The sequence below is a fragment of the Cinclus cinclus genome, chromosome 6 (genome assembly GCF_963662255.1).
Source record: "Cinclus cinclus chromosome 6, bCinCin1.1, whole genome shotgun sequence".
In the NCBI taxonomy this organism is placed as follows: domain Eukaryota; kingdom Metazoa; phylum Chordata; class Aves; order Passeriformes; family Cinclidae; genus Cinclus; species Cinclus cinclus.
In genome coordinates, this window is record NC_085051.1 from 7400827 (window position 1) to 7413790 (window position 12964).

Here is a 12964-nt window from a genome sequence, read left to right on the forward strand (position 1 = left end):
GGCTGACAGAGGTGGTCACTGCATTTAAAGAGAGCAAGAACCCCTCCTCTTCAAACTCTTTGAGACCCAAGAAAAGAGGGAGAAACTTCAAAGCCACTCTGGTAAGTAAAGTCTCATGGGTTCTGCCAAAATGGGTTTGGGTATTTTTTTATTCCTTAAAGATGATGGAAGTAATTTGTTGCCTGACAAAGAAAACCATGTATGTATAGCACAGTATAGAACTATGAGTCCTACAGAGCAGTGATTTAGGTTTGGAGTAGCCAGTAGAAAGAGATTCTTCTGGCTCAGCCAAGGGAGTTGCTACTGGTGTTGCAAGAGAAGGGTTGCTGGGAGGATCCTCATTAGAGACACTCATTTGGACTAAGCAAGACTGGATAACAGAAGTTTCAGAATGTTTAACAATTTTTTTACAAAGCTACAGAATTATTTTTCTGCAGTCTTTGGAAAGTGCATGTACACAGCATACAAATTTTTGTGCTTTCATAACAGTATCCTAGAAGTAAAAAACCAATACAAACCCCACCAGTCTTCAAAATATTTAATGTTGGTGACCAATTGGTTTCATATCAAATAAGAAGAAAACTTCTGTGCAGACGTGACAAAATATGGCTAGGTAAGAGTGCAGGATGAAATAATTATTCCCAAATCCCTCATTCAAGAATTCCAAGACAGCTTGATCAGTCAAGTCTTCAGAAATAATTCATATAAAAATCCATAAATCCATATGTGTTTTTACTATGGAAGGTTTTCTGCTTAAAGGTAAAATAATTTCAGAGAATAAAGCCATGTATGTAGATAAAATAACTCTGTGTCTTATCTCAGTCACCACAGTGCTATTTCAAAGTCTGTAATAGTTTTGCCGGGCACTTAAAAGACATAGTGCAGAAATAAGGATTTAGAGAATGATCTTGTGGAAGGAATAGTGAAGGCTGATAGCCCAGGATTAGTTGTGGAAAAAGGAATGGGTCACTTGTACAGCAGGATGCAGCTTTCCACAGCCACATAGATCAGGCTGAACTATGAGTGCAAATGTACAAGCATGTGAATGAGGAGTGTGGTTGGTTTCTAAGTCAAAAATAAGTACCTTTTTCTAGTGTCAGGATACCATATTTTTTGGAGATGCAATCTTAAATTTCTGCAAAAGTGTGCATCAAGGATGTTTCAAAGGAAATGGGGCATCATTAGACTAGAAAATAATAGAAAAAGTGGAAGAACAGAGATGAAAGCAAGGGAATGGGCTCTATCAGCTCTCAGCAATACACATCATGTGCTACACATCAGCTCACTTAAAATCTTTTGTTTCAAAGCACCATGCATAATTTAGTGTGACCAGTGTCAATGAAAAATCAATATTTACTTCCCAGTGTTAGAATTCCTATCCCTTGACCTCTCTGTGTTGCTTTACTGCAGAAGTAAGGGGGAAATGCTGGTTATTACGAGATCATGGTAGAAGCTCAACGTATGACACTAGCTAATAAAATTTACCTGTACCCACAGTCCACTGAATGCCTTGGAATACCAGAAATACTATTATAAACACATAACAAGATCACATCTCCATCAAATGAGCTCAATCTTCAAACACAAATGTTCCTTCTGTTGTGAATCTCTCCTGCTGAGGGAGAAGGGGCTAGATTTTGACAGAAACACCTCCAGGCTTTTTGAGGTGCAGTGGCATCTCAAATGCAGACACATCAAAATAAAACCTCACCGTGAGTGTCAGTTGCAGAAAAAAACACAGCAACATTTTATTGCTATTATATAAAGGAAGACGTATCTTGCTACACCCACGGTGCTGGTGGAGTGAGTACCACTAAGGACAGTCAAATGAGTCATGGTGGTCACAGGACAGGTCACAGCAGAGCTGTGATTAGATACCAGAGTGAAGTTCTGGCTGCACTGGCATCTCCCACCGACTTCAGCTGGGGAAAGCATTTCAAATACAGCCTTCATACTTTGCATTTCAATGTGGACAGCGGTGTTTGAGATTTATATTATTATTGCTTGCTCGTTAGATAAGGCATCAAGGAATCAGTATTCTTATCCTCTGAGTCTAGACCAAGCAGCTTAGCTGGGACTAAAATGCAGAGAGATGCAAGGCACACCCTGCCCACCACTCCCCACTCAGCATCTCTACTACCAGTGGTCACAAAGACCAATATTCCCCATTCTGTTTATCCCCTTCAAAGCCATCCTGCAGCACATGTGGCACCGAGATAACCCTGCCAGCCACACAATACACAAGTCTCCAGTCTATTCAGATAAGACCTGAGCTCTATACTGTCAGATGCATGAGCACTTAGAAGGGAAGACCTTGTATTTAGCAAGGAAGCACCAGAATTAATTACAATTAATCAATTAATTAATTACATTTTTCACCTGCAGCACAGTCAGGCATTAGCACTGCCATTTATTCCTCCACATTTCATCAGGCCCATACTGCATCCACCACCTATTTCAATCACTGGATCAAAATATATTTTTGAATGTTATCCTTATCAATAGCACTTAGAGTAGAAAGAGACACTCTTTGGCAGTGATGTGACACCCAGATTTGGACAGTATGACTAATAGCCCAAAAGAAGATGGCTCACAATGTTTTCATGCCTGTGCAGAGCACACCAACACTTCAAAGGCTTCCTTGCTCTCAGCCCAGCCTATAAAGTAGCAATATAAGCTCTAAATAATGGGAGGCATGAATCCTTGGCTGCACATCTTGTGTATGAATTCTGATCTATACAGAAGCTGCATTCTGAATGATACAAACTACTGAGTAGTAACTGAGCAAGCCCAAGAACACTCCTCCATCTTAGCAGCACCCTGAGTGCCCACACATTGCAATACCAACGCTCAGAAGTTTCTGTGTCACACATTTCTTACATTTAGGATGAGTCTGCTCCACTTCCCACCACATCACCAGAATATAACAAGTACCATGTGATAAGCAGATATGAAAAGTTAACCTGATTAAGTCAACAAAGTTCAGGGAAATTCATGGGGATCTATTTTTTTCTGATGACAAATGGGAGACCACATTCTATTTGCACATTGAAAGGATGGAGCTGTATCCACCATTATAATTAAGATCAGTACAAAACTATGAGTGGCACACCCCCTGTGGAGGTTACTTTCTCATGGTCACCCTGCTGCACAGGCAGCATCTGCAGGGATGGCCACTCATCTCCAGATAAGCCCAGACAAGAAGAGCACAGATGTGCCCTTGTTGCTCACCCAGCTGTTCCTCCAGCCAGCACAGACATCATGGCATGCACTGCAGTTCTTACACCAGTATACTTATGGGAATATTTCTGCCATGCCTTTCTTCTTTCTCCTACAGCTTCCCATCAGGTGATGCCAAAAAAACATGGAAAATGTGTATGCATGCCCAGTCATGTTACTATAATTAGGCTCAGGAACAATGGTCTTTCTCAGAGTTTTAACCACAGCCCTTGAAAGCACAAGGTTCACTATCACACTTTATCAGACTTTTTCAGAGACTATTTTTTTCCCCATCAGCTGATGATGTAATTGGAGCTACTTTCCAACAACCATCCTTGCTGCTGCCACAGACTTGAAGGCTTGGTGTGCCTTTGAGGAGAGCCAAGGGAGAAGAAACAGCTTTACAGAGACCAGAGGTATAAACCACTCTCCTCCCAGGCAGCTGTCAGTGCTGCCTCAGCTGAGAAGGGATTCCACTGCAAACCTGATTAGAAAGGGAACACTGCAGACACAAAAATCTCTTCTTAACTTTCAAGGAAGTGTCACAAAACTGATTTTTACCCACGGTTGCTCTTCCTTCTTTTAAAATGTTTGAAGCATTGCTTGAACTGTTTTCATAAGAGAAAGAAAAAATGGCACCAATAAAAAAGTACTTTAATAAAAGTACTTTAAAAATAGAAGAAAATATAGAATGGCAGAGTGAGAATAAGATTTCATGTACATGAACTATTCCTTTCTTTTTCTTTACCTCTTATTTAAAATAAATGGAAAAACCAATTTAACAGCACTGTTCAGTAAAGGCTTCACTGAGTGAGAGAGATCAAATTCATCATCTGTTCATTGTGCACGGTTAGTTTTGTTTCTTATTTCATCAACATCTATTTTTTTGCTTCTCACTTGCTACATTACAGATGAACAGGGTAAGAAGAAAGCTGAGTTTTCATTTCCTTTCTGCACCATTACTGTTTTGGAACTGCCAGAGCAGTTCTGCTCCTGAGCAGCCTCCCAAGGGAGCTGGGAGGGTCTGGAAGAGATTAACGATGCTGCTTTGCTATGACAGCAGAGGGCTGGGCTGACTGAGCTGGGGAAGGTGTTCAGCTGAGCATAAATCAGCCTCACAAACAGGAGAAGAGATTGGATCTTGCACAGAGATGACAGGTACGCTGTCTAGTGAAGGTAGCAGTCACAACAGTGACTAACTACACAGGGTTAGGGATATGCTAATAAGTGGTAAGGCAGAGATGTTTGGATATGCTGGTGTCTGCATTGTTATCAAACACAGACTGCAAAACGTGCCCCCACTGCCATGTCTCCAGTGCTATTGCTCCAGTGTGTGCACCTTCTTTTTGCTGGACAGACAAATCTATTGTAACACTGCATTTTTGGTCTTCGTTGTCAGGAAGGATTTCCCCCAGGCTGCAGAGCTGGCATGCAGGCATTGTTCATTTCATTCTGAAATTCAGAAGATTCAAGTGCAGAAGTCACTGAGATGATGATAAGCACTGGACATTAGTCCAAAATAAATATATATTGTTAGTCTAAAATGCAACTAATAGAAAACACCAGCTCTGTTACATCACTGTTATGATAAATTCCCCTCTCTCTATCACCTGACCTCAGAAGAAAATTCTCAGGTAGCAGGCCTAATTCAGCCTTCAAAACCCTCCCCTTAGTTAAAAGCACCTTTTGGTGAATTTAATCAAACACAAATAGCACAAGCAGGCTTCAAAAGAACTATAATAAGAAGGTGACTGCTTTTCCAAGTAGGAGGAGGAAGGCCCGTGCCAGGAACTTGGAACAAGCCGATAAAACGGCGTGCAGATGACAAGATGACATCCCAGTCTTTCCAGAAACGATGACTCAAACAAGAAAACAGAAGGGCAGGCTGAGGGCTGGGGTTGTTCCAGGTGTGTGACAGCACAATCACAGGGAAGGGCAACTGAGCCTGACATCAGGAGACCTGGGCTGGGCTCCTGCCCTCCTGTGTGACCTTGGGCAAGGCACTCCAGGACTGACTGGAATAGCAAGAACTGGAACGGTAACCATGGCTCTTTTCTTCTTCTCTGATGTTTAGATTTTAAATCGACAAAGAAAAAAACCCCACACCTTAAGCACTTCAGGAACCTATCCATTATTACTTTACAATGGCTGTGCAGCACAGAGATCTTGTGGCTGTTTCATGAGGAACTCAGAAAAGCCTGTGCTGGGGTACAAGAGAGGGCAGTGTTGAAAGAAAATGACTTTGATGGAAGTCATTTGATGGAAAACAAACCCTGGATCCTCTTTTCCAGAAGAGGGTTGAGTGGTCCTAGCATCTTTTCATTGAAACACCTTGCAATCATTTCACATATTTACCATCACAATATATCAAGCTAAGGAATATCCTTTTTTACAAGAGAGAATCACAGGGATTTAGACAGTCCCTGTCCCCAAAGCACCAGGGTAGCTCCCTTACTTCTGCTACCACACAGGTATGAAATATATTGCAAGTATGCAGTAGCAGTTGACTGGAGAGGGAGGAAAAAGCAACCTTTTTCTTTTTAATCAAACTGTTCCATTTAAAAGAATTCACATTTGCCCTTGTATTTACTTATGTAATTTCATTTCCTAGATTAACCCTCCAGATAAGGATGCCAAACTGGGGAGGAGGAGCCAAGTGTGGGGCCTGTGAAAAGACAGTCTACCACGCTGAGGAAATCCAGTGCAATGGAAGGAGTTTCCACAAGTCGTGCTTCCTCTGCAGTAAGCTGGGCTGAATGGTTTAGCATCATAGCAACCCCATAGCTCTGAATAACTCTTCCATTAAACCCAGAACATTCATTTTTGTATTATCTGGCAGGTAGTTTTGCTGCATTTTACCTGGAGCAATCTGCCTCTTGGGCTCCTGGCTTTTCTTTGTCCAAACATGAGATGGATTTTGTCACAGGGACACTGAGGTGCTGCAGAATCACAGTATCCAGGTCCATCTCCAGGAAACCCTTCCTTCTGTCTCACAATGTGGCACAGCACAAGTTTGCTTCAGGTTAAAAAGTCCAGCAGAACTAAACAAGCAGCACTCATTAGACAGAAGGATGATTACTTCTTTACTTTTAGGAGATGACTACTTTCACAGTGAATCTTGACATCAATTTGTTTCACCCCGAAAAGACAAAAGACCCTGGTGTCATCAAAATCTCCCACCAACACCCTGCACGTACCTGTCTCCTCCTTCCCATATTTCATGTAGTCCCATTTCACTTTTTCCTTCCACACTCCTCCATGATGTTTGGCTTCCAAGATTTTTGCTTTCTCTGCAGAAGAGGCAGAAACTTAAAAAAAAAAATATATATATATAATCAGAGAGAAGGTACTAATTCAGCTCTGTTTGCCCTTTGTGGAGAGGGAGAGAACAAACAATTTGCTAAGAACTAAAGATAGCTGAAGGGTTTGTTTTGGAGACAATACTTGGGATTAGTACCTTTCTAGTACCACTTCCAGTGTGACAGTTTAGGAGCCATTGAATCCAATTTTCTCCCTCCTTTCCAGGAGGAACAGAGACTTCTTACTTGGAGGCATGAGACTAACATTAGATGCTTAGCTGATACAGTGCAGCACTTTGCAGAATGAGTCCAAAGAACACAACCAAGCTGTCTTTGCCTTTCCCCAGGTGCCCTAAAAGTGATGCCTAAAGTTCAAATGATGCCTTTAGTGATGGCCAAAAGGCTAAGTAAGAAAGGATTCCCTCAAAAAAGTTTTCAGTTAACTGACAACCGTCAGCCAATTCTTACAGAATGATAAAAGGAAAATCTCAGTCTCAACTAGAACCTTCTTAATGCTTCCATGTTCTGCCTGCAAAAATTAATAGTAAAGAAAAATAAAAGAGTTAATATGTCCTAATAGAGCATAGGTATGAGTATTTCTCAAGTGTAAGTTCTGTTCTTAGTACAACTGCATTATTTTCTTTTAGTGATTTATGATAAACCACCTACATCTGTTAGCTCTATTGAATATTTGGTTTGTTGTGGGGCTTTTCTTGGTTGGTTGGTGGTATATATATATTTTTTTTTAATTTTCATTTATTTGTCCCTTGTTTTAAGCCTGAATTAAATTATTAATAGGTTAGTTACTAGAAATAGTATTCCCATCAGAAATACGTTTAAGGTCAAAACCTAAAGATGCATCTAAGTTGCCCAGCTGGCATATGAAAGGTATGCTAATTGGCTTTGCTTTCCCCCATGGTTCACATACACTATTCAGCAGCTCTGGGTGCCTCAGGATCATGTATCACATTCATGGGCTTTTCTATGAACCATTTATAGGATTTCATTTCTCAACAGAAGGAAACCAATCCTCCCCAACCTGAACTCAGGCATAGAAACAGTTTAGCTGCAGTTTTGTATATTTCTATATAAAAATAATTCAAATATATGTTCTATTTCACATTATGTTTGACCAGGCACACAAAACACATCAGTATTTTTTGACCAAAGAGTTCAATTTCAGCAGAATCATAAACAACTCAAAGCAACCTGTTAGGGCAGGAAGAATCAGACAAGCTAAACTATATATAAACTCTCTCTGCTCCATGGTTTTTCCCTACACGTATTGCAAGAGAGAAACGTGTTTCCAGCAATCTCTCCTTCCCATGCAGACTCCTGTTTACCTGCAGACTGTTGTTTCAGTGACAGCTTTTTCCCAAAGTGCAGCTGTGATGGACATTTGGCAGAATCTCACGCCATCAACCTGGATCTCCTCAGCGCCGGCGGGAGAACAGGATCTGTTGGCAGATGACAGGTCTCAAAGTTATTTCAACAATAGCACTTCAAGGGCTTTTGCTCCATCTGTCGTGGTGAATTGATACCCTATCCCTAAGGTACCAGAAATAGAAACACTTTATCTGCTGCTAGAGTTTCCATCATCCCTTAACTCCCTTAGCAAATATAATTATCATCTCAAAGCAAGACTGTATTACGAGGAGGTTCGCACATTTACAGAAGTGCCTCATTTTATTTCTGTTAAGTATAAAGGTCTTTTCAAATTATTTCCCCCTCCATGCAATACAGGGAGGAGGAAAGCAGCAAAGAAAACCAGAGAGCTGGGGATGTACAACTAGTATTATATATTGCCTCTTAACAGCAACCTGGTCTGGGGGTTGGAACTGCATGGTCTTTAATGTCCCTGCTGACCCAACACATTCTAGGAGTCTATAATTAAAACTGCAGAGGTTCCAGGGTGTAAAATCCCTGCAGTCAATAAATCGGATTCAGAGGAGGACATTTAAAGTAAACATGGGGGAAAGGGGCTAATCCAACCCTCAGGTAGCTCCTCCAGAGCTTGCACTTCCAACACTTCTGTATTTCACAGCTTTCTGTTGCACACATGAACTCAGCAACTTTGTTTTCCAAGCTATCAACAGCCCATGACTGGAATGCCCTCTGCAGGGCAAGCATTTATTCTAAGGAACCCGGAGAGAAAGTTTTTGCCTATTTTTTCCCCACTTCTAATCAACCACTGTTGAACAATTTGTAAGAAGTACTGGAATAGTAATTTTTTAGCATACTAGAAAATCCTGGTTTCCAAGAGAGACTCTGAATTGGAAGATTTTCCTCTCTTTGTGGGATGGAGGCTGTCTCAGACTGAGTTCCCAAAGTGCTGTAGCAAACACAGGCATACACTCCTCACCAAGTAGTGAGGAGTGTAGCTACTATTCTTTTTTCCCATTCATTATTAGTAGTGCTGTAGAGAACATAATTTGTATTCTCTGATGAAAGCTGGGCATTCCTATGACACCTTCTGTCCAAAAGTCTGCCAGACCTTTCTTAGTGAGCTAAGCAAAGCTGGCATTCTCTGTACCAAACATGATTTATAAGAGCTCTGTTTGGGAATAGCAACAGCCACACTCTCATCATCCTGAAGGATGTCTGACAGAGCTGCCACTTGCTTTGCCATAGTGCCACAGCTCCAACAAACAAATAATGACAAAAAACCCCCAACATGTCCTGTCTGACTCCAGATGTGTCAATGTTAAAGCCTCTTTCAGAAACACACCACATCAAAACAGCCTGGGCTGATCTGAGAAAGCCATCACAGACTCAGAGCATTTACTTTGAAAAATCCAGATGCACAGCGGCATCAATACCCCTGCAACCTTCTTTTCCCCCTTTCTTAAGGTTTGGGAGTTTTCAGGATGCTTATCTCGAGTCCATTTTAAGCTTCACAGACCTAGATTTCCCTGGGGTTACAAGATAACTTACTTCAGCAACAGCCCAGTCAAGTTTTATACTGACAAGTTTTATACTGACTGGCTCCTTTCCCCATATTTTTAAAGCTAAACAAAACTAAACACTAATTCCAATTATTTTAAACCACATAAATTCAAATTTGAAAAGGCAAATGCTGATACATGCCTCTCTCTCCCTGTTTCCAGTGGCTTGCAGGAAGGCTCTGGACAGCACCACAGTAGCAGCTCACGAATCTGAAATCTACTGCAAAACTTGTTATGGGAGAAAATACGGCCCCAAAGGCGTTGGCTTTGGACAAGGGGCTGGATGCCTCAGCACTGACACTGGAGACCACCTGGGCTTGAATCTGCAGCAGTGAGTTAAATCCCAGTGACTGCTCCTTTTTCTGGTCCTGCTTCTCTCTTACCAGGGTGTTTTAGATATTTTATTCTGTTTCCATAACAACATCCACCGTAAGGAGCAGAGCAGACTTTCCTTCACCCTTTCTTCCATGGACACAGTAATTTACAGTTTTTAATTACGCTCAGTCCCTTTAAGCCTGATTTACAAATTATCCCCTCCTTCAATTGGCAATTATTCTGCAGAAGCAGCCTTTATATGCCATCACACGTGTAAATATTCACCACAATTGTAATCTGTCATTTGTAGCACAGTGGTAAAGTCACATTCACCATAGAAAATTTTTTTTTCCTGTTAGAGGCTAAAATACAGTTAAGGTTTTACTCTTAGAGAAATAATCACACTACCCCATACTGTTAGTTCTCCTCTCAGTGGGGAAAATAACATTTCTAAATCCTCCCTGTGGTTCAAATAACACTTACAAACACACTGAGAATGTGTTTGAACAAAGAAATTCTAATGGGATACCATCTTCCAAAAGCACATAATTAGCTCTGACAGTTCATTTTTATAGGATTTTCCTGCAATTCTCAAAGCTGCACATTTCTAAATCAACGATGCTTCTTCCTTCTGGTGGTCTGAGTATAGAGAAACCAATTAACCAATATGCTGTGTGGGAAATAAAAGCTTAAACAATGTATTTAACTGTAGCTCCTTGTACCATACAAATCCATTATGAGCAGAGTTCTGCACTAAAAACTGCCACATCCTATGGATATTATGACCTGTTGCAGTCCAACTATTTGATAATTCAGAAATCATTCTGTGAAAGGCTTTATGCACAAAGATGTAAAGCCCAAAGTCCAGAAACAAAACACAAAACTACTTTTCTGCTGTCCTTTTGACCCTAGGCCAAGTAAGAACCCCAATTCCTGGTCCAAATGTTTCATTGCCTAATGAAACTATGGCCTGAAAACCTGATTTTTTTATTTTCAGCTTGATGAGTATCAGCAGATAACCAGTTACAAATATTAGAGAACATATTTTCCTTGTATTTTCCTTCTTGCCTCTCAATGAGAGAAAATAGGTTTTTACTTCAATTTTCATTAATCTTTTCTGCATGTGGCTGCTGCCAGCTCCATGTACTTAGCCCAGAACAGGTAATATCAGAGCTTACAGTACCAACTTTTCAATCACACAACACAGAACTCAATAGAATACTTCGATTTCCTTCTTTTTTATCACCTTTTTGCATGTCAGAGACCAGCAATTTAGTATTTTTAATGACTTACTAAAAAAATCATGAAATCCCTTTTCTTAAGAAGATAACATTTTTAAGCAGCTTTAAAAACTTCTGTTGTAGAGGGTCACCAAAGCCTGCTCGCCCTTCAACACCAACTAATGCTTCAAAGTTTGCCAGAAAGATGGCAGATGTGGATAAATGTCCCCGTTGTGGCAAATCAGTGTATGCTGCAGAGAAGATCATGGGAGGAGGAAAAGTAAGTAGTGACTTGAGCACTAGGAAACAAACCCCACTATTTTATAATGGTGAGAAAATATAGCTAAGAGGTCCTTGATCATTTATATTTTCCTTCATAAAGAAAACATGATAATGAATTTGCAAATTGCTATAACAGGTTTAAAATCTTGTACTTTATGTAAACCTTCTTCAATTTTTTGCTTCTTACTGATGTCTGAGGACCAAGCACAAATTACTGCACAAGCTGGCTCTTCCTCCATCTCTGGGTATATTTATAAACATTTATTTGTAGGGGGAATTGAAGATATATTAGACAATGTAACTAAAAAAGGCTAACCCAGAATGACTAAAAACGGAAGCCACAAGATCAACAAATGAATTTCAATCTTTCCACACCACACAAAGCAGTACTTCTTTGTTTCTTGTACTTGCTGGCTGTGCACTTTCTGTGCCACACAACGAATTGTCTTCCTTTGCTCAGCCTTGGCACAAGACCTGTTTCCGCTGCGCTATTTGTGGGAAGAGTTTAGAATCCACCAACGTTACAGACAAGGATGGAGAGCTCTACTGTAAAGGTGAGAGTTGCAGGGTGCTGAACTGGGGTACAGAGTCAATCTAAAGTTAGTCTCTTCAGACCTAGGATTGCCATTGTGATTTACCTTGCTGTACACTTAACATCCCCAGGAAATTTCGTCTTTTTTTAACAACTTTCTGAAAGCAAAGAGCTATGGTAACATTGCAGTTGCAGCTTCTACTATTAACATTTAAATTTTAAAGCTAGAATTTTTCTACAAATGTGTCAACCTCTAAAATCTGTCAGACCTTCTAACAGAGCACTGGCCATACCTGCTAGGTAGGCTCTTGTACCTGCACAGTCTCACTCACTAAAATAAAACATCCACAAAGATACAGATCTTTGGTCTTCCAAAAAGGAATTATTGTCAGTAAAATTTTAAAGACCTTTCCACTGCATTGGTAGCATAGAAAATAAGGCAAAAATGGTAAATTATACATCTAGATGTTCCTCTCAGATTCAGAAAGTGCACAGACTTCACATGACTCCTAAAAATAGCTTAAAGGGGAAAAAATACACGAAGATTCTATATACGTGGAGAACCCTAAAGAAGAATACTGGAATTCTGTGACTTTAGGTAGAGTCTGTCAACCACAAGTGGATCAAATTGGCATGTTTGGAGAAATATACTCACCATTACCACTCAGCAGAGTTGTGATAAATATGCACACACTAACCACTGTAGAGCTCAAATGGAATTACTCACATGCCCATCAATAGTTTCTGAATTATGCTCCAGCTCTTCTCCTTGAAAATCTCTGGCTCACTCTGTAGCAGACCAAGTTTTACTGAGCGTTTTCAGACAGGAAAGGAGCTTTAATGAAAATATTACTTAGACCTAAAAAAATACAGTTTCTTAACTTTTTTTTGAGATCACCAGATACAACTTTTGTGTAATTTAAATATGTAATACCAGTTTCACTATTAAGACCTGGATAAACTTACGGGAAATACACTATTTCAGATTTCCTTCCTTTTTATCAATTTTACTTTGATAGTAATGTAAAAATGAAAATCAAAAGACATTTACCTCCCTCTCCTTCTTTTTCAGTTTGCTATGCAAAAAATTTTGGTCCCAAAGGAATTGGGTTTGGTGGCCTCACCCAAGTGGAAAAGAAGGAGTGTGAATGA

The 12964-nt window shown here is 40.3% G+C and overlaps 1 protein-coding gene across 1 annotated transcript; it reads left to right on the plus strand.

Moving 5' to 3' along the window:
• The first annotated feature begins 5849 nt into the window (after positions 1 to 5849).
• CSRP3 (cysteine and glycine rich protein 3) lies at positions 5850 to 12964 on the plus strand. Its single transcript, XM_062494846.1, has 5 exons — positions 5850 to 5961; positions 9626 to 9794; positions 11143 to 11278; positions 11741 to 11834; positions 12885 to 12964. Exons 1-5 carry the CDS (start codon positions 5850 to 5852, stop codon positions 12962 to 12964), a joined length of 591 nt encoding a protein of 196 aa, XP_062350830.1.

What these genes read in the sequence shown, in the direction of transcription:
- CSRP3 (XM_062494846.1), top strand. Translation starts at nt 5,850, where the DNA reads ATGCCAAACTGGGGAGGAGGAGCCAAGTGTGGGGCCTGTGAAAAGACA. An exon ending in CTGGGCTTGAATCTGCAGCA is followed by an intron (nt 9,795 to 11,142) that starts GTGAGTTAAATC and finishes CTTCTGTTGTAG; the next exon opens with AGGGTCACCAAAGCCTGCTC. An exon ending in AGATCATGGGAGGAGGAAAA is followed by an intron (nt 11,279 to 11,740) that starts GTAAGTAGTGAC and finishes TCCTTTGCTCAG; the next exon opens with CCTTGGCACAAGACCTGTTT.